At 51.1% G+C, this 21,676-nt stretch overlaps 2 protein-coding genes across 3 annotated transcripts; one reads left to right on the top strand and one right to left on the bottom strand.

Moving 5' to 3' along the window:
* Positions 1 to 6,461: 6,461 nt before the first annotated feature.
* On the top strand, positions 6,462 to 7,840 carry atoh1c (atonal bHLH transcription factor 1c). Its single transcript, XM_040177306.2, has one exon. It carries the CDS (start codon positions 6,702 to 6,704, stop codon positions 7,281 to 7,283), a length of 582 nt encoding a protein of 193 aa, XP_040033240.1. The 5' UTR covers positions 6,462 to 6,701; the 3' UTR covers positions 7,284 to 7,840.
* LOC120819633 (wings apart-like protein homolog) lies at positions 7,520 to 21,179 on the bottom strand. 2 transcript variants are annotated; one of them, XM_040177222.2, is made up of 20 exons: positions 20,839 to 21,179; positions 19,726 to 20,234; positions 17,315 to 18,047; positions 16,439 to 16,845; positions 15,961 to 16,085; positions 14,059 to 14,154; positions 13,792 to 13,968; positions 13,556 to 13,692; positions 13,361 to 13,472; positions 13,010 to 13,261; positions 12,813 to 12,924; positions 12,631 to 12,728; positions 12,196 to 12,272; positions 10,403 to 10,536; positions 10,213 to 10,328; positions 9,949 to 10,122; positions 9,345 to 9,564; positions 9,182 to 9,270; positions 9,002 to 9,097; positions 7,520 to 8,917 (listed from the first exon to the last, which is right to left on the bottom strand). In XM_040177222.2, the coding sequence occupies exons 2-20, from the start codon at positions 20,210 to 20,212 to the stop codon at positions 8,852 to 8,854; spliced, it is 3,708 nt and encodes a 1,235-aa protein (XP_040033156.2). In that variant the 5' UTR covers positions 20,213 to 20,234; positions 20,839 to 21,179; the 3' UTR covers positions 7,520 to 8,851. The 2 variants fall into 2 exon arrangements, with proteins under 2 accessions (XP_040033156.2, XP_040033157.2); XM_040177223.2 differs by having other exon boundaries at positions 13,792 to 13,965.
* Positions 21,180 to 21,676: the final 497 nt, after the last annotated feature.

Below are 21,676 nucleotides of genomic sequence, written 5' to 3'. Positions count from 1 at the left end.
ACACACACACACACTCCTCCTGTGAGGAACCAGTTTATTCTGCCTTACAGAAGCAGAATGCCGCTCTCTGAATGGCGCTGCTGTTGCTGTGAGTTCTTTTTGTGCTCACAGGTGAATAACAGTCGATGGGGAAGGTGTTGCCTGGCAACAAGCAAACGGGCCTCACTTTAAAGAGAGGAGAGGACTTACCTGCAGGTACCACCTGACGGAGCTCTGTGGTGTCAGAAAGTACGACTCTCCGCGTTGCCCCGGCAACCGGTTCACCGGGTCCTGGCCCGGCCCACTCGCTGCTCCGGATCAGCGCGTCCTCGTCTTCCCTGACGAGACTCTGGACCACGGAGGTGGGAGACGGGATCAATGACAACCAAAGACCCCCGTCTCACTGCTCTGCCTGATCAGGCCTGACAACAGTGTGGGGGGGGGGGGAATCAGTCTCCAAAAGTTAATGTGAGGTTCTGACTGAGCCCGGAGGATCAGGGCAGTGAAGGTGGAGGAAGAACTGAACAGAAGATGTAGAAGGAACAACATTCCAACATGGAGACGACCCAGTAAAGATCACTATACTATACAGTATATACACTACACAGTGTATATACTGTATAGTATAATGTATATACTGTACTATAGAACACAGAACGTTTGTGTGTAAAAAGGGGCAAGAAAATGTCCTAAATAAGTTAATTTATCTAAAGATCTCCTTCACTTCAGATGAGAACATCTTGTTCTTCTGTGTGTTTGCTGATGGAACGAAGTACGTTTGGCACCTGATGAGAACACACACACGCACACACACACACACACGGCGCCGCCAGTCAAACAAACAAGACACAAGTCCAGGAGATAAAGGATTGACACGTCTCTCTCGCAGCTGAGGTCCAAATGTCGGTTATTATCTGAGATCCAGAGCGGATTGATTATAATGTTTAACGTGTTTACTTCCTGTGACCTTTTTGATTGACAGCCTCCGTTTAGCGAGTGAACCCACTGGGCTCCTTTGATCTTCTGTCATTTTGTAGCTTCAGCTCAATTCAGGTGTTAAAAGTTAATTGACCCTTTTTGAAAACAAGACTTTACCCAAATCGATGGATCAGGAAGGAAAAGGGAGCTCGTTAGGAAGCTCGTTAGGGAGCTCGTTAGGAAGCTCGTTAGGGAGCTCGTTAGGAGACTCGTTAGTGCACTAGATCACCGATCGCTGATCATTGACACACTGTGATTCCAAAGTTGAATAAATAAGTGATGGCGCTCATCAATATGATCTATGAACACCGATGCAGATCAGAGGACACACACCGTTGTGTTCATGTGCAGTTGTGCGTTGTGTTGGTGAAGAAGCTGCTGGTTGAGGAGAAGATAAATGAGAGCGGACGCAGAGTCAGAGGAGCATCACAGCGAGCGCTGCTGTGCTGACTGACAGGTGAGTGTATCACGCACACACTGACATACAAGCAAACCCACACACAGCTGAAACACACAAACGCATCACATCGAGGTAATAAAGAAAACCAGAATCCGTCCTCTCAGCTGCCACCGAGCCGCAACTCGTCCCGACTACGGACGGGACAGAAGACACACGAGTCGTCGACCTCTTACACAAAAGTAACAACACATACAGATTGTGTAGCGGTTTCTTTTGTCGTTCTAGGTCTTTTGTGTCTCATTGTAGTTGGATTGTGTGTTTACGCCTCCCTTAAGGAAACGTTCCTGTGCGTCCACTTCTGTTTTGTTGAGTTGTCGGGTTGCAGATATATTTTACCGCACCAATGATTCTGCAATCAACGTCTTAAAAGATGTTTTCATGCATCAGGGACACGTTGTTATTGTCTTCTTCAGCACCAGACGGTGTTATTGCAGTCGACTCGAGATGAACACAACATCTTAATTCAGCTTTAATAAAGAAAAATCTGCCATTAAGCGGATCTCGTTAGAACACACACACACCTGAGTGGTGACAACACGTGTGTGTGTTTCATCAGTAAGCCTGTCCCTCTGTCCCTCTGTCCCTCCGTCCCTCTTTCCTACCGAGTCCCCCAAACCGTGTCCCGTGGGGGACAGACTTCAGCTTCATGTGTTAAATTATTGATGGAGCGTCCCCCCCCGAGGCTCTGTGCTGTGGGACGCCGAGAAACAACAGAATCTCTGAGGACTCGATGCGTCTCGATGCGTCTCGACCGACGGGTTTACAAACATATGGCGCGTACAGGAGACAATAAGGGCAGATTCATGTCTCTTGTGTCTCCATCTGTATTCATGTCTCCATGGAAGGGACCCGTCTTCATGTCTTCATGTCTCCATCAAAGGGATCCGTCTTCATGTCTTCATGTCTCCATCAAAGGGATCCGTCTTCATGTCTTCATGTCTCCATGGAAGGGATCCGTCTTCATGTCTTCATGTCTCCATCAAAGGGATCCGTCTTCATGTCTTCATGTCTCCATGGAAGGGATCCGTCTTTTAGGGTCTGATCTACAGTCCATCAATAACCTTTGCTTCAGTTTAAGGTCCAGAAACTACTTATGGAGCTTTTATCCAGAGTGTGTGTGTGTGTGTGTGTGTGTGTGTGTGTGTGTCTGTGTGTGTGTGTGTGTGTGTGTGTGTGTGTGTGGTCCCCGCTGAGTATTAAAAGTGGAACAGCAGCTGGTTTGAGCTTCAGTGTGTTATTAGACAACCTGCTGTTTACTGCCACACACACACACAAAACCTCATAGTAACTAACGTGTGTGTGTGTCTACAGCTAATTGTCGATACACAAAAGGAAGAGAAGTGTCGATATTCAGTGTAATCTTTCTTCCTTTATGGTGCGTTCATCGTTTGTCATAATAATCTGAAATGACTCCAGATGTTAATTCATCCCGACTAAAGTTGTTTTTGTGTGTTTGTGTTCTTTCTAAATGTTTGAGGTAAATGCAGAGAGCGAATCCTCAGGAATTATTTTGTCTTTTTCAGTTATACAAACAAATTTTTCAATCTGATATTTGCTCAGAAATAAGAACCTCGAAGAACTCAAAGAACTTGGTGGCCATGAAGAACACAAAGACCTCAAAGACGACAAGAACTTGGTGGCCATGAAGACCTCGCAGAACTAAGACCAGAAAGGATTTAAAAACCATGAAGACTTTGAGGACCTCGAAAATCAACATCAACTCAGAAACCAAGAAAATCACAAAGATCACGAAGACAACAAGACCACGGAGACCTTAAGGATCAAACATCGGAATCAAGACTCCTTTAAGACCAAAGCACCGTTACGTCTCAGTAGAATCGGGTTAAACACTGAACACCCTTTCTGTTCAAATAAATATCATCGTGTCGGTAATCCAATTAAAATAAACCTGCATTCTCTGCAGTGACCAGCAGGGGGCGACTCCTCTGCTCCCATAGACGTCTATGAGGAAATGACTCTACTTCTCTGTAGTGACCAGCAGGGGGCGACTCCTCTGCTCCCATAGACGTCTATGAGGAAATGACTCTACTTCTCTGTAGTGACCAGCAGGGGGCGACTCCTCTGCTCCCATAGACGTCTATGAGGAAATGACTCTACTATTTATTCCCTCAGTAAACATTGTAAACATGAGTTTATGGTCTCAGTCTCTAGTTTCAGTACTTCAACACGTTATGGTTCATTTAGCGGGTGCTTTAGGGCGGGGCTACGTGCTGATTGACAGGTCTCTACCAGAGACGTACACAGGGTCTAAGTCCTCCTCAGTCAATATATGGTCACTTTCTGTTCTGTGGAAACAAAAAAACAAAGCAGCTCAAGGCTCCGAAACGTCAGTAAGCAAACCAATGACGCCCGTTTCTACTCAAGCGATGATGTCACCTCGCTTCTGAAACCAAATCCCCAGAAACCATCTGACACGTTAAACCTCATGTTCCGTCTCGGCCGCTTCCGGAGGTCTTTAAATGAAACACACCCCCAGACACAGAGAGATGACCCCCGGGGCTTTTCATCCCGTCCACAGCTCACTTTAATGAGTGGCCGCTGCATTATTTAGCAGGTGTCTGTGTGTGTGTGTGCGCACTGCATATTCACACACACACACACACCATCACGTTCTCTGACAAACCAATAAAACACAAAAAGCTCACTGTGGGGCAGCATTTAAACAAGCAAACAACAGAGGTCAAGTCATCAAGGCGAAGCAGGACTGAAGACACAGGAAACTCGACAATAATCATGTATTTGTTTTCTACTCGCGTCTCCTTTTAATCCTGCAGCGTCTTAAAGGATCCTCCTGTCTCACCTTCACAGCGAGACAAAACACGGCAACAAACCAGACCTGCTCCACCTGACCCCAGGGTCAAATGTAGGACACAATGACAGAGGTCAGCGAGTCAAGGTCACCTGACGCAGTCTTGCAGCTGTTGACGATGAACCAGATGTTCTCCCAGTAACAGAAACATCTTCCACGTGGACACTCACTCTAATCCACAACTTCATGTGTTCACTGTGACGTCTGTGTGGGGGCGGCGCCCTCCACTGACCAATAACTGCTCTTTATTTCAACTACGCCGGACTCTGTGTGTGTGTGTGTGTGTGTGTGTGTGTGTCTGTGTGCGTGTGGGTTCTTGTACACAAACACGTTTGATTAGTAACTTCAACTCAATATATACAATATTTGAATAACATAATGTTGGATGTTGAAGATCAGATTGTTGCCTTCAGAGATCACTTATTGTCCTCATGACAATGAGGACGTGAGACAGGCGGTGAGACAGGCAGTGAGACAGGCAGTGAGACAGGACGGTCCTTCTCTACGTATAAGATCGTTTCGGCCCCGAGGCCTCCAGTCAGTGCACGTCAGGACCGCTGCGGGCCTTCGCCCTGCGCAGGCATAGTTCACCACGTGTCAGCCGTAGAGGTCGAGGTGCCTGCATGGATCATCTGTACGAGCTGGGGACAGCCAAGGAGACACGAGGGGACATAAGGGGACACGAGGGGGAGAGACGCGCAGCAACGAGACGCAACGTGTCTTCTCCTCCGGAGCTCCAAACCCCCAAACCGCCGGCTCCTTCTCCGTCGTCATGGAAACGCACCCACACACGTACACGGGCTGCAGTTCCTTCACCTGCAGGCTGACATGGTTCAATACTGTTATTGATCGCAGTGACGGGTGATCAGCTCAAGCACCGACACACAGGAAGACGGTCTTTGTGTCGAGCAGCATGTGCCCCCCCCGAAGCCTCCCGTCATGGGCTTCAGAGGAGTCGCCCCCTGCTGGTCACTACAGAGAATGCAGAAACAAACCAGCGACACACCCGATTAAACTCCTTGTGCACGCGCACACACACACACACACACTAATCAATGATTAGTAATTGGACCTGCAGGGGGAGAGAGCAGCCGGGTCCTGTGATGTGTAGTCATTGTGTGTGTGTGTGTGTGTGTGTGTGTGTGTGTGTAAAGGGAGATACAATGAGAGAGGAAGGATGGATCACAGGCGTGAAATGAGACAAATGAGTGTGTCGAGTGCTTTATGTGTGTGTGTGTGTGTGTGTGTGTGTGTGTGTGTGTGTGTGTGTCCTGCTGCAGTCTTTTAGAGTATTTGGGCCGTTTACGTCACCTGTAGAAGCGAGAAGAGGACGACCCCCTCAAAACGACGACAAAGAGACATTGAATTGTCTTTGTCCAATCAGACTCAGAAGGACACCAGAGACACGACGGGTCCTGAGAGGCGGTGAGGACGAGGACCGACAAGCCACCTGTACGCTGGTCCCTTCATTGAAAGGTGTCTCATCCAATGGGCTTGGAGCTCAGAGCAGCACAGCGGAAGTCGCTACGCAGAAATCAGTGGAAGTGAACGGCTGCCTGCTGAACAAGCCCCGCCCACCTCTGTGTCGTCACGGCGGCGCGAGCGTCTGATCTCCGGCCCGTGTCTGTCCGTAACGAGCCGTTTCATTGGGTTTAACGGGGCGGAGCGTGCCAACAGACCCCGCCCCCCCGTGCCGGCACACGCTGCTAGGAGACCCGCTGGACGCGGCCACGTTCCTGTCACTCATCATCAGCCTCTGAGTGCACGTGAACCATCTTTTATTTATTTATTGTTAATGAAGAAAAGACCCACGTCGACATCAGACACAAACAAACCCCCAACAAGGTTGTGTGTCTGAGACAAACCTGCTACACAACACGTGGAGGCAAAGAGAGGATGCAAATGATAGAACAACGCACTTTATCTTCTCACTCACAGGAAAAGAAACGTTATAAAAGTAAATATTAGTAAGTAATTATACTAAATTTTAATAGATATCTGGGAACAAAACCTTTATTTTCATATTGAAGCGTTTTAAATGGCTGCTCAATGTCTCATCAATACGGTTGACTATTTTAACAACTTAACGGATATATTCTCTTTATCATCAGGGACATTTGGATTTGAATCATATTGTCATTAATCCAGACTTTGAGCGTCACAGCCACTCTGCCATCCTTCCTTCCTCCCCTCGTCTCCTCCCTCCTCGCTGCTTGGCCGCCTCCTTGCGCACTGAGACGCCTCTAATCCTCTTTTGATGAACTCGGTTCCTGGACCTCCTGCAGCGGGTCTTTGGCTCTGATCAATGAGCAGCACACGACCCTCTCCACGCCCCCGCAGCACGCACGGCGCGCTCCCGCGCGGCCGGCTCCATAAATTCACGCCTCAAAGTGGAGGAAGTAGAAGCTGTCAAGAGGACGGACGCGCAGCGACTTTGGGATATAAAGCAAAGTGATGCCTCCGAGTAAAAGCCTCTTCGCGCCCTTCCACTCGCTGGCCCCGGAGGGGGGGGGCGGCCCCGCGGGCCCCGCGGCTCTCCACGCGGACATCCAAGCTCTCCTGCAACGGAGCCTCGCGCAGGAGCGACCGGGGGCGCAGCGCGCCAGACGCGGCTGCGACCACCGCGACGCGCCGTGCGCCGTCGTGGAGCTCCGGCTGGGGCCCGACGGAGGCGCGCTGCGCTGCCTGCCGCCGGACGCGTGCGCCCTGGCGCGCGCGCAGAGACGCAGGCGGCTCGCCGCCAACGCGCGGGAGCGGAGGAGGATGCTGGGGCTCAACGTCGCCTTCGACCAGCTGCGCAGCGTCATCCCGAACCTGGAGAGCGACAAGAAGCTCTCCAAGTCCGAGACGCTCCAGATGGCGCAGATCTACATCGCCACCCTCAGCGAGCTGCTCCACGAGGGGCCCCCGGGGGCCGCTCCGCCCTCCCGGGGGACCGCACCTGCTGCCGTGGACCTTCACACCGGCAGCGGAGGCCCGGAGACAGAGGACACGTGGACCAAAAGACTCGCTTCAACAAATGCAAGAGACATTTAGCTCCAGCTTTTATTCAACTGTATTCACATATTGTATTTTAGATGTTTGTCCTGTTAATAACAAATATATTTTCTTACAAACACTTGAAGTCGTCCGATTGGTTCGTGGTGAACAGAAGATGTGAACTGTGAGAACAATTTGGGTTTTTCACTAAAATGAATCTTTCCAAAACAAAGTTTGATAAATAACCGATTCTGAGAAATGATCATCGTCAACAAACAGGCGGAGCAGGAAAGTACTGAAAGTAGCAACTTTTATTATTTTAAAATTATATACAAGTAACCAAAGACATGAGTCAGCACATCGGTACAAAGATCACGTTTTCCTGCACTTGTCTTGTTAATCAGATCGCTGTCCCAGACCCCCCCCCCCACACGGGAGAAAAGGCTTAAGAAAAAAATTCAGTCAGATCCAGAAAAGTAGAGTCTACCGGTCTAACCCCCCCCCCCCCATGAGGGAATTCATCTATGTACAAGAACTATGTACAAAAAGCTCGTCCAGTCCTTCTTAGTCTGAATAAAGCGAGTTGTGTGAGAGTGTGTGTGTGTGTGTGTGTGCCCGATTACAGAGGACCAGACAAATGACCAACGGCATGAACTTGGTTGAGGAGCTTCGTGTGATCATCTTCTAGCAGACGAGTGATCGGAGGCTTAAGAACCAGGAAGTGGTCGGTGGGAAAGAACAAAGTTAAGCAACTAATTTAAAATCTGTCATCTTTGTTGTCAGTGAATCAAATGATGAACTACGGTGGAATATTATTCCTATGAAGGTCTCATGGTCACTTTTATAACGTATCTAATGTCCTTATTACGGGTCATTACATCATAACCTCATGTTATTTAATGTCTCATTGGTGCCGATGATCTATAAACATTTATTAACCAGCTATGAAGAAACATGCGTCATGAAACGGTGTCACGATAAATAAAGACAAACTGCCACGTTGAGAACGACACTCTGCTTCCTGCACGCCGGATGTGGCTGAAATGCATCATGGGAGGACCTCCGCCCCCCCGGAGCCTCCTGCTGTGACGGAGCTCCTGGGAGGAGGGCCGGAGGGCCGCGTTGTTGTGGGAGAGGGAGGCGGAGCGCTCGTGTCCTGAAAAGAGTCTCTGTACAGATGAAACCGCTCCAACAGACGGCGCTTAAAGTACCGCCAAGTGGAGATCGATGCTCAGAGCGCCTCCTGGAGGAGAGGAGGGGGAACGCTCGTGTCTTCAACCAACTGAACTGTTTTGCCGATTATCAGCTCCAGAGGCAGCCGGGGGGAGTGTGTGTGTGTGTGGGGGATCAAAAGCCAAAAGGACATTAAAAAAGAAAATAAAAAATGTTTAAAAAAGAAAAAAACGCCAGAAAAACATCTTCCTGAAAAAGGTTCATAAATAGAGAAGAAAGTCGGAGAAAATAAAATACTGACTTCGATTTGAATAAAAAGTCAAATAAAGATCTGATCAGAACTTTGGAGTCAGACTTAAGTTATTTTAGAAATCGACTTATCGAGCTCCGTTTACCGAAGGATGAAGAGGACGATGAAGACGAGTGTGTGTGTGTGTGTGTGAGGCTTCTCTCTAGCAGTGTTCCAGATAGTCGATGATCCGGGAAATGGACTTCTGTCCCGTGGTGCCGACGTCACACTGCAGAGAGGAGAGGTCAGCGTGTGACACACTTCAAAAGAAGATTTAAATGTCACATATGAAACGCACAAAGCTGAGACTCACAGTGAGGTTCATGAAGTTGAGGAACTTCTTCAGCATTTCTGTCATGATGGAGAAATCTCCTTTCGGCAGGTTGTCTCTCACAGTAGTCACATTCAACTGGGGGGAGGATCATTCAAATGACGTCTTTGTTTACAGATGTGCATCAATGTGTGTGTGTGTGTGTGTGTGTGTGAGACTGACCGCGCTCCCCTGACACAGGCAGCCCAGCAGCAGCGCCGTGTACGAGGCCACGATGCTGTCCTCCATGTGCTTCCCCGCATGCTGCAGAGCTGAGAAGAGGAAGAGGTTCATGTCTTCTGTCCCGCTCCTCAGACCGTCTCACTGAGACACAAGCGGCTCGTACCTTTGTTGAGGTCCAGCTCCTCGTCCTCCTCCTCCTTCGCCTTCTGCTTCTCCTCTTCCTCCGTGGGGGTGTTGTTGTTGTCGTTGGCGACCCACTGGATCTCGCCGCCCGACTCCTGCCACTGCCCGCTCTTGTCAGCCGCCGGCTTCGGCGCCTCCTTGATGAGGTCATCAGTCTGCGCCTCAGCCTGGATGGCGGCACGCTCCCGCTGGAGGAACAGCTGAGGAGGAGGAACAGGAAGGGGAGGTTCTCACTGTTGTTTATTGGGGGGGCTTCAGAATAAGAGCTTTAAATATCTGCTGTTTACTGAGGAATGAAGCTGAAATCCAACGTCTTGACTTTGAGAGGTTCATCAGATGTGAAAAGCAAATCATTGAAGCAGTTGTTCATTTCCTTCTTCACAGGGAAGCAGCTTTTACTTTCACAATGAAAGTAAAAGCTGAGACGACTATTCGTTTACATTATTACAAAGTAGGACGGCGTGAAGGAGGAACTGGACGCCAGCAGAGCAACAACCAGCCGACGTTTTAAATTAAAACAATAATTAAACATGCTCATGATGAAACCAGCCGCCGTAGCTGCTTCCTCGGGCGCACACACACACCTGCACCAGAGCAGCGATGGCGCTCAGCGGGCCGGTGCTGGCTACGTCCTGGTGCTGAGGGTCCAGCAGGACGGTGGAGTCGAAGGGACCCTGACCTCCGTCCATCTCCATCTCCATCAGACAGTGCTTGTTCCTGGCACTGTACTCCACCAGGTTGATGAGCAGGCCCAGACCCTGAACACACACACACACACACACACACACAGTCAGAGGAGTGTGTGCGTGTGTGTGTGTGTGTGTGGGGGGGAAGGGGGGGGGACTCACCAGTACTCGGATGTCAAACCTCTGCTCCTGTGGAAGGTACTGAGGGACTTTGAGGACACAGTTCAGCGCCGTCATGATGAAGTCCTCCTGCTCGCCGGTCTTGGTGCTGCCCCACTCTGCACAAACGCACATTTGTGAGTACACACGGTGCGTGAAGAGCCCAGCAGGGTGAACCATGTGCGTTGCTAACCGTTGTCGTGCGTCAGGTTGAGCAGCACCCCGATGATGGCCCTCATGCAGTCCTCCACCGCTTTGCCCACGGCGCCGTCTGCGCTGCGCTCCCTGCTGTACCTCTGGATCATCTCCTCACACCTCCTCAGCACCCTGAGGAGACCAGCAGGGCTCAGTGGGGAAGCAGGAAGCAGCATCCGCGCCGCTTCCTGTCGGCCCTTTGTGAAGCTCCGCCTCTCAACCACAAGGAATGAACTGAGTCATTGAGCCCAAACACTAAAGTCATCACTTCAGCTGCGATAGAACCTCGTGGGTACCGATGCATCAGGCATGTGGACTGTAAACACTTTATCACCGTCGAACTGGATCCGTCTTTTTATACTCAAACATAAAACACACGCACACACGCACACGCACCCGCACACACACACAGACGGGGTGAAGCAGGTCAGCTGCCTGATTAAATCTAATGACAGTTGGGACTGAACAGGGAGCAGAAAGCGGCCCGAGAGGACGGAGACAGAAGTTAGACACTATTTTCTTGTTCTCTGTTCTTCACGACGTGGAAGTGAATTAGTTGTGCAGCTGAAACACTCAGAGAGGCAGACGGCCTGAAACAATGAAGCGGAGGAAGACCTGGAGTCATAGCTTCATGAGCACACAGCTGCAGTGTGTGTGTGTGTGTCTGTGTGTGTGTGTGTGTGTGTGTGTGTGGTTTTGGGGGTTAATCGAGTTAACGGAGGACAGCTGAACGCTCGGACTGAGGCCTGCGTCGCTCAAACAGCAGCTCTTTGTTGAGCGATGCCGCCCCCCCCCCCCCCCCCCCCCCCCCCCCGCGGGGGCGAGGGCCGGTCACACAGAGGGAGGCGGATGAGGAGGTAAAGACACACAGATATTCAATGTTACAGAAGAAATCATCTTCTTTCTGGTCAAACAGGGACATCGTTACTCTTTCATTCACGGTGAATAAAGTCCACAGGAAGTGATGTCACACATCTGTCCTCGGGTCCATTTGATCCAACCTTTTATTGGTGAATCTTATTCAAATGCAGATGATCGATTAATGAACAGTTTGTTTCTAAGCAACTCCAAATAAACTTCATTTGAAGAAAACGGTCCAAATCAGATGACATGTGCTGAATCACAGAGGTCAGCTCCTCCTCTCCTGCTCTTCTTCTGCTGATGCCAGAGGGCAAAGGTCACTGCTGTGACTGACAGGAAGTCAAGACCAGGAAATGAAACAACAAAACCCCAATAACGATACGCACAACCACAGACGTGTGTGTGTGTGTGTATTTTGGTGGAATACACAGATCTTATAACGTAAAATGAAACTTTTTAGCCTCAATGCGAAACGCTGTGATCTGAGCAGAGAACCTTACGGGCTTTCTTCTCGCCACTCTCCATGTAACGTTCAAAGCGTGGGAGGTTGTTTATCAGCATCCTCGGCCTCCATGATGTGTTGAGTAACGCGCTCTGAGGCCTCCACAGAACACGAGATTAAACTAGACCTCATGAGACCTCATGAGACCTCATGAGACCTCATGAGACCTCTTTGCGAGGCGGCTGAATGCATTCAGCACGTGTCAAGATGTAGAAACGTCAGTTCACCTACACAGAGAGAGACGTCTCAGTCTGTTACTGAAGACAAATGTCCTAAAGAATTCTGTCAAAAGGACATTTTGTCCGATGCAGCGAGAGACGACAGGAAGAGGAGAACTAATCTCACTGTCGTTGTGTCGATCAGTTCTGCCAATATGCGGGGTCAAAGGTCAGAATCGTGTGTGTGTGTGTGTGTGCGCGCGCGCTCACTTTGCAGAGGAGATGATGAGGGACGAGTCTTTGTAGGCGATCAAGTAGCCCTGGTTCTCTGGGTTGTGGACGGTCACCTGTGGACAAATTATTTACTTGTGAAAATGTTCTGGCAAAATAATATTTCTCGTTTCCAGAATATATATTTTTTTTAAATCAAAAGGGAAAAAGTGACTCATATTTTCGCAGGTGAAAATGTTTATATAATTGTTTGTTGTTGTAATAGTTGTTGTGGCCACACGAGGCAGACGTGAACCCAGCCAATGTTCTAAAGAGGCTTTCATGACTCCTCAGTATCTCCAGGCTCTCTAACCATAAACATCGTGGTCCGTTTAATGGTTCACTTCACGTTTCATCCATATTAAAATGATACGAGGACCATCGTCACTCAACAGCGTGTTTGTTTCAAAGAGAAACAGCTTTTGCTGCACTTACACTCTCCAACACCCGCAAACACCTCTCGGCTCCCCAGAGAGACGACACCAGCTTCTCCTTCTCGTCCTCCTGGTTCAAGTTGTTGACGCACTCCTTCACTGTGGAGGGATGGAAACGAGTAGACGCCATCAGAGACCTGCGGAGGCTGCGAGTCACCACCAGGTGTGAGCAGCTGGTCCAACCTTTATCTACGATGTGGTCCAGTCCCCCCAGCAGCCGAAGCTCCTCTTTGAACCAGTCCCCCGCTCTCTTTGAGGTCAGGGACAGCAACGTCTCCATGGCTAAATGACCCGTCTACAGGAGGAGACGAGGGACAAAAAGGAGCTTAAAGCCAGCTCACGCCAAACTAAAATAAGGCCTCTGGCGAGCCGCTCGGTACCGTGATGTTCTGGAGGTCCAGGTGCTTGTTGTGCACCGTGTCGCACAGCTTCCTGATCTTCTCCTTCATCTTGGCGATCTCCCTGGCGCTGAACTGAGCGGTGGGGTCCGGCCCCGTCGCGGCCCCGCCCTCCTGGTCGTGGTCCATCTCCAGCAGCCGGATCATCAGGTCCAGACACGAGCGGTCCAGGTCCATGTTCAACCGGTCCCTGCTGAGGATGTACATCAGCGAGGCCGTGCACAGAGCCAGATTCTGCAGAAACCAGACGGGGAGGAAATCAGCCTCGTCACACAGAAAGTACTAGAAAGCCGCCGGCAGCGAGCGCGTCTGGCTGAAGGACTTCGTCCTCACCGAGTGCTGCGGGGCGTCGTTGAGTGTTTTGAAGACCTGAGCCACCTTCCCTCTCGCCCGGAGGTGCATCCTGAAGCTGGGCATCGCACAGCGCGCAGCCAGGCTGATCACACTGGACAGACACACACACACACACACACACATCAGCACATGGTGACAGAATGCACCGGCGCCTCCCCGTGGGGGGGCTCTTACCTCAGGCAGCGCGTGTTGAGGGGCTGTCCGCTCTTCAGACCAGTGGCCAGGTACTCAAAGTCATCGGTGAACTCCTGGTTCTCTCCGAACTCCACCACGTCGTTGAAGTGCTTCACGTGCTGGACGACCGTGTACAGCTGGAGAACAGAGGGGCGGGGCTAAGTCTCCAAAAACACCTCCACATGTGAGTGACAGGGACGGTCAGTACCTCCACACCTGCAGTCAGCGCCTCTCACCTCTTTGTGTTCTTTGCGGCACTTGAGTGCCGTGACGGCGTCCTGGTACAGGTCTGTGGGCAGGGTCACGAACTTGGTGACCTTGGGCGGAGGGGGCGGAGCCTTAAAAACCCCGTCGTCCTTGGGAGCGTCGTCCTTGGGCTCCTTACTGGACCCTCCTGCCGAGGCCGGGGCCTGCTGGGGGGGGTCCGTGCGTGTCACGATGAATAAAAGAGGGCTGCGCGCGGAACATGAACGCACTTCATGGGACGAGCTCGCAGAACTTACGGGAGCCGGCGGCGATCGGCCCAGGAAGGTGGCGGGCGGCGCCTCCTCGCTCTCCAGCGCCCAGTGGCGAGCGTTGTACACGGCTTTGGTGGGAGACTGGAACATGGACGCAGGAGCCAAGGGGGACGAATGGAAGACACAAAGTGGAAAGATGTGAAGAACATTGAGTAAATATAAATAACATTAAATATAAAGACACACATTCAAAGCTCCTTCTGCAAAGACGTGAATGTTTAAACATCACCATGAGTCGTCTTTTGACTTTTATTTACCCATTTCACAATGAAGGAATTTGTTACGCCGACAGTCCAAAACCCACAAAATATTTATTTCATTGAATATTTCAGTGAAACAAAGTGAAAGAAGTTTATTAAACATCCTCACAGACAAAGACGGACAAACAGAAATGTGCTTGAATGAGGAGCTGCAGACTGGAGCAGCGAGTGAGCCAGCAGAGATCAAACATCCTCCTGCCCCCCCACCGCCCCCCATCGCCCCCCCAGCCGGACCGGTGCTCGCTGGTTGCCTGGGCATCGATGTACAAAAACAAAAAGGGGCCGAGGAGTTGGCTGAGGAGGTGTGGGGGGGTGGAGGGGGGGGGGGGTCAACACCACAGGCTCAATGAGCAGAGACAAAAGAGGAGCTTGGGATGAGCAGCGCTGCGCTGGAACACCAACACAGCGAATTAAAAGTCTCCTACAGTAACGTGAATGACACAGATGGACACCTAAGCCCCCCCGCCGCTCAGCAGCATGGGGGGAGTGAAGGGAGGAAGGTGGGCGGCTTTGTTTTGGCATCAGAGAGCGATGCCCTCAGAAAGCCTTCCCGCCGCTCACATGGGGGGGGCCTCAATCGTCTGTTAAAGCACCAACTTTTAATAAACCACCGAGTAGAAGAACCCCCCCCCCCCCCCCCCCCCCCCGGTGTCCTTGGTTGGAATGTGAGATGGTGATTGGATCAGTTAGTTGACGGATGCTCTTTTTACTGCGTGAGAAGAATCGCTGTTTGGTTTGTTGGAACGTTGGTCGAGGTCTTCACTGACAAACAGCGCCAACAATGACTGGGCTTGCTGTTATTAATATTCATGGGACGAGGCAGAGAAGCCCCCCCCAGCCGGGCCGCTCTCCTCTGTCGTAGCAGCAGATGATGGAGATCCTTGATGAGCTCGTCCTCACGGCTCATTGGTGGAGGAGCCTCACTGGAGCTCCGGGGAGGCTCCTTGTTGTGGACGCTGCCCTCTAATGAACCAGCTCCACATTATGGATGAATCCTGCCACGCGCGGTCACGCTGATGAAACGTAGGATCTCCCAGCATGCCCGGCGGCGCGACCCAACAGCGCTGTGGCTGCGCAGTTTATTGTGATGGAAGCAGAGTCATAAAGAGTTACAAGGGCTGTTGTTCTTCTAATGAGCTCGACTCGCTCCAACTCTCGATCATGTCGACGGAGGACGGAGCGAGGAGTCAGGAGGGACTGAGCTGAGGAGAGGAAGGGAGGCGAGGACAGACTCATTCCTCCGCCCCGGTGGAGCGTTCGCACGCTGGAAGTTGTTTCTTTCTCTAAAACCCTTGACTGTGATTTGTGACTTCCTGCTGATGGAGAAATAAATCTTCACACCAGCTAATCCTCATCCAGGGAACCAATAGATTCAGAAACAAGTCCAACCAGAAACAGCAGAACACTGGACTCTGACTCCTTTAGTTCAGCCAACGAGTCACTCGCTGCATCGATCTCTTCTGTAAATATGAACCAGTCTGAGACCAGTGAGCTCAGTCAGCCCAGAGAAGACTAAGCCCCTCCCCCTCGCCCCGCCCCCCAAAGGATGATTCGTCTTTACGTCTCAACTGTCAAAGCTCGTTTCAGAAGTCGGATGAACCTTTTAGCTCACGTCGCCTCCTCTTACCTTCTTGTGAGCGCTGAAGATCCTCCGGAAGCTGTCGGGGTTCTTCTCCGCCGCTTTGCCCTGAGACGGCCTCCCAGGAGCCCCCGCCACCACCCTGAGGCCGTCCTCCGAGAAGTCCAGCGCCTCTGCAGACGGAACACAGCACGGTCAGGACGGGGGGGGGGGGGGGACAGAGGGACGGCCCCACCAGACCAAAACATTCTGCTTCATACAGCGTGTATCAGCTGGTGGTCCTGCAGGTTGTCTGCTGTATGGGCGCTAAACGAAGTGGTGTGTGTTTGTGTGTCGTTGTGACACAAAGCAGCAGATCATAGTCAGTGATGTCCAAGCAGCGGACCAAGATGAAGCTCACTTGTCTGGGACAAAGACGGGACAGCATTGGACATCACTGACGAAGTAGCTCATAATCAGCACAGTGGCCCGTTCAGCTACATCAGGTAGCGATGCAGAGACAGAGAGACAGAGACAGAGACAGAACCTGCTTGTATCCTGCTGCCCGGCTTCTCCACGTTCTTCTTGTTCTCCTTGGCCGCCGGTCGATCCAGCATCTCCAGCCTCTCCAGCCGCTCCAGCCTCTCCAGCCGCTCCAGGTTTTCAAAGGGATCCGGCATTTCATCCGTCAGTTCTTCTTCTTCTTCTATGGTGACCACCGGGGCCCTCTCCCTGGCGGTGGCGGCCGCCGCCTTCTTGGCCCGCCTCCTCTCTTTAGCGGCATCGTCGTCGGAGCCGTCGCTGTCGCTCATGTCGTCGAAGCCGAAGTACTGGATCTTGTAGCTGGAGCGTCCCTCAGAGACGTGTTGGCCGTCCTCCTGCTGATGGACGTCTGCGTCGTCAAAACCAAACAGGTCGGGCTTACTGTCCCTGTGGGTCTGGGCCGGGTTCGACCTGCGGGGAACAAACGTGGATGAAAGAGGAGTGTGAAGAGCTTTTACTAGTCTTCTTCATCTGGTAGAAACGCGTCACGTTTGTTTCATAACACGATGATGGATTTACCGTCTATGTCAAAACCAGATCTGCAACTAATTAAGTTCAGATGATCCGCTGACCCCGGGTCTGGTAGCAGACACACATCTTTATACTGAGCTGAAGGAATTTGCTTTAAACTTTAAAACTAACTGAAAGAGGAGCAACTTGTGATGTGGGAGAAGGAAATCTGCTTTAACCCAAATGTTCCGGTTTCTCCGTGTTGTTCAGAATCTACAGCGTGTGTTTCGGCCACTAGTTCCCTCCACATCCTGAGTGTCTGCAGAGCCGCTGGGACCTACAGCTCCTCCCCCACGCGGGAGACGTTTCCTCTCTCAGCACCTTTAGTTTAGGATTGTGGACCAGGCCCGTTGGAGAGGTGGGGTTCTACCTTGTGTTCCGTTGCTCCGCCTTCGTCCGCTGCCACCCCGCCTCTCCCAGGTCCGCTGTGCCGCCGGGCCCGGCGCCGTTGCCGCCAGCGGAGGGCGCCGCGTCGGCGCTGAACTCCTCCACCCCTCGGTCCTGGATGGTGACGTTACACATGGACACAGAGGAGGGGTGCAGCACCGTGAAGTCCCTCGTCCTGCCCCGTCCCCGTCCTCCACCCGTCGTCTTATTACTGCCGTCAGGCTTGGGGGGACCCGTGCTCGGGGCAGAACCCGCGGCGCCGCTGGAGTCCGAGGCTTTGCCGGGTCCTTGCTTGTTTGGCCTCCTGTACGTCCGACATTTAGAGTTTCTGGCCAGCGACGGGTCAGAGGAGGTCTGGGAGTAGTCGGAGATCTCCAGGAGGAAGTCAGACGCCGGGTCCTCGCTGCCGCCGGGGCTCTGGAGCCGCGGTGGGGAGGGGGGCCTCTCGCAGCGGGTCGGCCTCGGGTCGGCCCCGCCCACGCTGAGGCCGGCTGTGGCCCAGGACAGCGTCGGGGCCGGGTTGCGAGGTTCCTGGCTGGGCGAGGGGGGACCGAGACCCATGATGGCGTCCCAGGAGTCGTAGGTGGCCTCTGCCTTGGAGGCGGTCTTCAGGGTGGTGGTCTGCGCCAGGGGCTTCTTATCGCTCTCAGAAGCGTTTTGGTACCACGAGTAGCTGTGCTGGTTCTCGGACAACGAGGTCGGCTGCTGCTTCTTTCCTACGGAGGACAACAGATTGTCACATTAGTTCTTTGGTTTATGAAACATCAGAGTTCATGTTGGAAAGAAAAGTGCAATAATGTGACGTCATCGTCAGCAGGGCCTTTACGTGCCTGAACCCTCTTACAATCAACTGTACGACCTGCAAGAATCATTTCATTAATGTCTCACAACAAAACGACGCGAGATCTACTCCTTATTTCAGCAACGACGTCAACAACCGATGGTGCTACAACATCAGATCCTCTGGAGAGAGAAAAGGATACAAACATACTTCATGTTAACGTTAAGAAGTCAATGTCTTATTTCATTCTTCAACAACGTGCCAGTTGACGACCTACAGAACGCATGACATGTACTGCAATGCGATGAGGGCAAACACGGGGAATTGCTCCACGGAGTTACATCACATGGGTGGGGGGGGGGGGGGGCGTTAGACCACTCTGGTCTAATAAGTAGTTTTCCCTTTAGGGTCACAAAATAACTCAGTTCTCAACAAGGGACTCCTGTTAATTGAAATCAAAATGTCTAAAATATAAAAGCGAAATCCTGGTTTGTTTCCACTGAGCGCCACAATATCTCCCCACTTCATCAGCAGCGATTTGGTGAAGCATTGGTCATATTTACAGAGTCAGCGCGGCTCTGGTCTCTGGCAGGTGAGCAGCAGCCGGCTCAGAAAGCCGAGGGCAATCCAGCCCAAAGCGACAGAGAAAGAATGACACTGGTTTGTTCCCCGAGGTGAAGAGAAGACGCGTCATGGGAAGCACACGCACACTCAATGTTAAATGACTCTGCACAGCGCTCCACGGAGGTCTTGCGGGTGCTGCAGCGCTCTGATGATGTCTGCTTAGAACTCGACCGACAGCTTCGAAGATCATCTGGTTTCTTTAGTCACAGTTTGTCAAATGAAGCTCAGAATTCAGTTACCATCCACGAGCAAAAACTAAAGTGTTTGTTTCCCATGAGCCTCGAGGTGCAGCCAGGCTGAGAAATGCAGCTGTCCGCCGATGCTCGCTTGGAAATATTTTGGATCGAAATCAGGGCTCAAAGGGACGTCGTCGCAGCCAGAAGGGTTTTTATTCTGACACCCGACAGAAGCCGGTGTTTATTTAAGCTTTACAGCATTTGTGCGTGTTAGTGTGTGTCCATGCACAGGAAACAGTGGAGGACTGTTAAAGATGATGGTAGGTGAAAAGGAGGCTGATCAGAAACTAGAGTCATTGAAAGATTCAAGGAATGTAAGAATATTAAAAATAAACCAGAGTATTTATCACATCTCAGGTCATTCGGCCCATTCAGTGACTGCAGCTCGTGACCAGTGGAGGATGTTTCATCCGTGTCCAAAGTAAATAAAATGCATTCTGTGGTTGTTATGTGCTTTAAACAGCAATAGGAGATTATTAGATCTATAAAAACAATCCTAAAAAGAACAGCGCCCGGCCGAGCAAAGCCATAAGGATTTAAGCAGATTTCTTTCAGGTTGTGTCGTTACTGCTGATTAATTCAATCATCACCGTAGAGACACCACCTTAAAGTCCTCTGATGGGTCTCTATCTGTGCTCTCACATTTCATATATTGGGCCACTAAGTTAATGACTAGATCGGCTGAGACGGAGTCACTACAGAGCGTCCTACTCCAGAGCTGCCAAGCTTAAAGGTGTCAGATGTGTGGATTACCGATGCTGGCACTGCTGCTGCTGAAGAAGCAATCTGTGTCCTCCACCACCCTGGGCTGGTTCCGGTCATCGGCCCGCCGTGAGGTCCCCTGTGCGGCGGACAAAGCACGGGATCCACCTTGGAGGCTGGACCTGCTTCCCGCGTCCGGAGAGATCCCCGGCCTTTGCGCTCGTGGAGGCTCTGCGGAGCTCGGCTTGGCCGGGGACGACTTGTTTCCGCTGCGAGACGAAACCGGCTTGGATTCTTCGTCGCTGTCGAATCCAAACGGATCCTCCAAGCCGTCTCCACCCAGACGGGGTCTCTTGTAAACCTCCAGGACGGAATCATTCTTGGGCGCGCCGGCACGCTTGGCGCCCACCTTGGCCTTGTAGGTGGTGTCGCCCCATTTGGTGCTTAGGGTGCCTCTCTTGGTGGACAGCACTTCGTCAAACTTGGACGTGCCCTCTCCTCCCTTGCGGCTGTAAGTTTTACCAAATCTTGATGTCATTGTTGCATCTGGGTCATATTCTCTAAAACAAGAGAGCAGAAGGGGACAAAATGACACAAGTCGTGGGCCACTTTTAATGATAACACGGATGTCAAACAATACGTGTGAACGAGATCCTCTAACAAACACTCTCTGTCAAGGTTTAGGGTCATGGATGACGTGTGTTGGTTTGGATCATTGTCAGCAGCATCATACGTGTAGAAGTAATGAGATAAACAGATGTGTGAGAATTACTACGAGCCGACAGCTCGACTTCTTCTCAGCCAGCTGGTTAGACAAAACAAGGCTAACATTAGCTTAGCAGCGAGCTAAAGGCGCTAACGTACTGCCATCAGCGCTGCTCGGACATTAGCTCAATAACGAGTGGAAACAAACAACACAGTGCGGGGTTAGCACGTTTAGCAGCATAGCGTGACGGCGTATCAACAAACACAACGCCCCTGCCTGCGGTAACGCTAACGTTAGCTCGAGTTTCAACGCTAGCTAGCATTAGCCAAACGACCTGCTAGCTCTAAGCTAACAATAACTACACACTGACACCGGCTCGAAACACAAGCGGAAGGCCCGAAACGCAGACGGTGTTCTGCCGGCAAGGAGCATCGGGTGTCATCCGTATTTCCACTTACTTGGTGAGCTAAAGGGCCGATCCACACCGAAGCGGCTGTTGCACTCGCCGAGGACCGGGCCTGCTTCCCCGATTCGGGCTGCTCTGCACAATATAAACAAGGCCGAGCGGACTCCGTTAACGGCTGATCAGCAGATTAGAAACACAACGGCTCGAGCCGCTGACCCAGACTGATAGGAACCGATTCCGTTTATAACCCCATGAAATTCATCCGGCTTCTATTTTTTAGTTAAATCGTACTCGATTGTCTCCTCCGGGTTACATCGAAGGTTTCCATTGGACTCCCCCGCTGCGTCAAGCTAACCGGAGATAGCGGAACGTGACCGGAACTATGGCAACCTAAAATAAAAATAAAAGCACCTGGACGTTTGAGCTAAGCGTAGTTGACATGCATGAATTGCTACATGTGTCTCACGTATTATATATGCATACATGTATAAACAATGAATGAGTGGCTTTGACATCTCGCTATATCCGGTCTTTTTTCGGCGATCGCCACCAAAACCAAAGTACTGTTAATTCATACATGTCAAGAATCTACGTGTCAAAGTTCATGAATATACCTAAACATTTACATGTCTAATTACCATTACGTTGATGAAAGAAAGAAGTAAGAACGGTCGGGCAAGATGGAAGAGCGTTTATTGCACTATTTTGAGGTATTGACGCGCGATATCTTATTGTGAAGGCCAGAATTGGGGTCCCGGATATGTTGACAGCACTAATTGTAATCGTGGCAATCCAATTAGTTTTTTTAATTGAACAATATATTAACTGTTAAATGTAAATATAAGTAAATGCAAAACACGTGGCTTCAAATTACAGCCTAGAACTTTTAA

This window comes from Gasterosteus aculeatus, chromosome 5 (genome assembly GCF_964276395.1).
Source record: "Gasterosteus aculeatus chromosome 5, fGasAcu3.hap1.1, whole genome shotgun sequence".
Lineage (NCBI taxonomy): Eukaryota > Metazoa > Chordata > Actinopteri > Perciformes > Gasterosteidae > Gasterosteus > Gasterosteus aculeatus.
The sequence above is the reverse complement of the archived record's forward strand: the minus strand, read 5'-3'. Positions and strand labels throughout refer to the sequence as shown.

Excerpts from the sequence above, each read along its gene's own strand:
- atoh1c (XM_040177306.2), top strand. The coding sequence starts at position 6,702 with ATGCCTCCGAGTAAAAGCCTCTTCGCGCCCTTCCACTCGCTGGCCCCG.
- LOC120819633 (XM_040177222.2), bottom strand. The coding sequence starts at position 20,212 with ATGACATCAAGATTTGGTAAAACTTACAGCCGCAAGGGAGGAGAGGGC. Across the intron at positions 13,473-13,555 it reads CTCAACACGCGCTGCCTGAG|TGTGATCAGCCTGGCTGCGC; the intron begins GTAAGAGCCCCC and ends GTGTCTGTCCAG. Across the intron at positions 12,729-12,812 it reads GGACCACATCGTAGATAAAG|TGAAGGAGTGCGTCAACAAC; the intron begins GTTGGACCAGCT and ends ATCCCTCCACAG.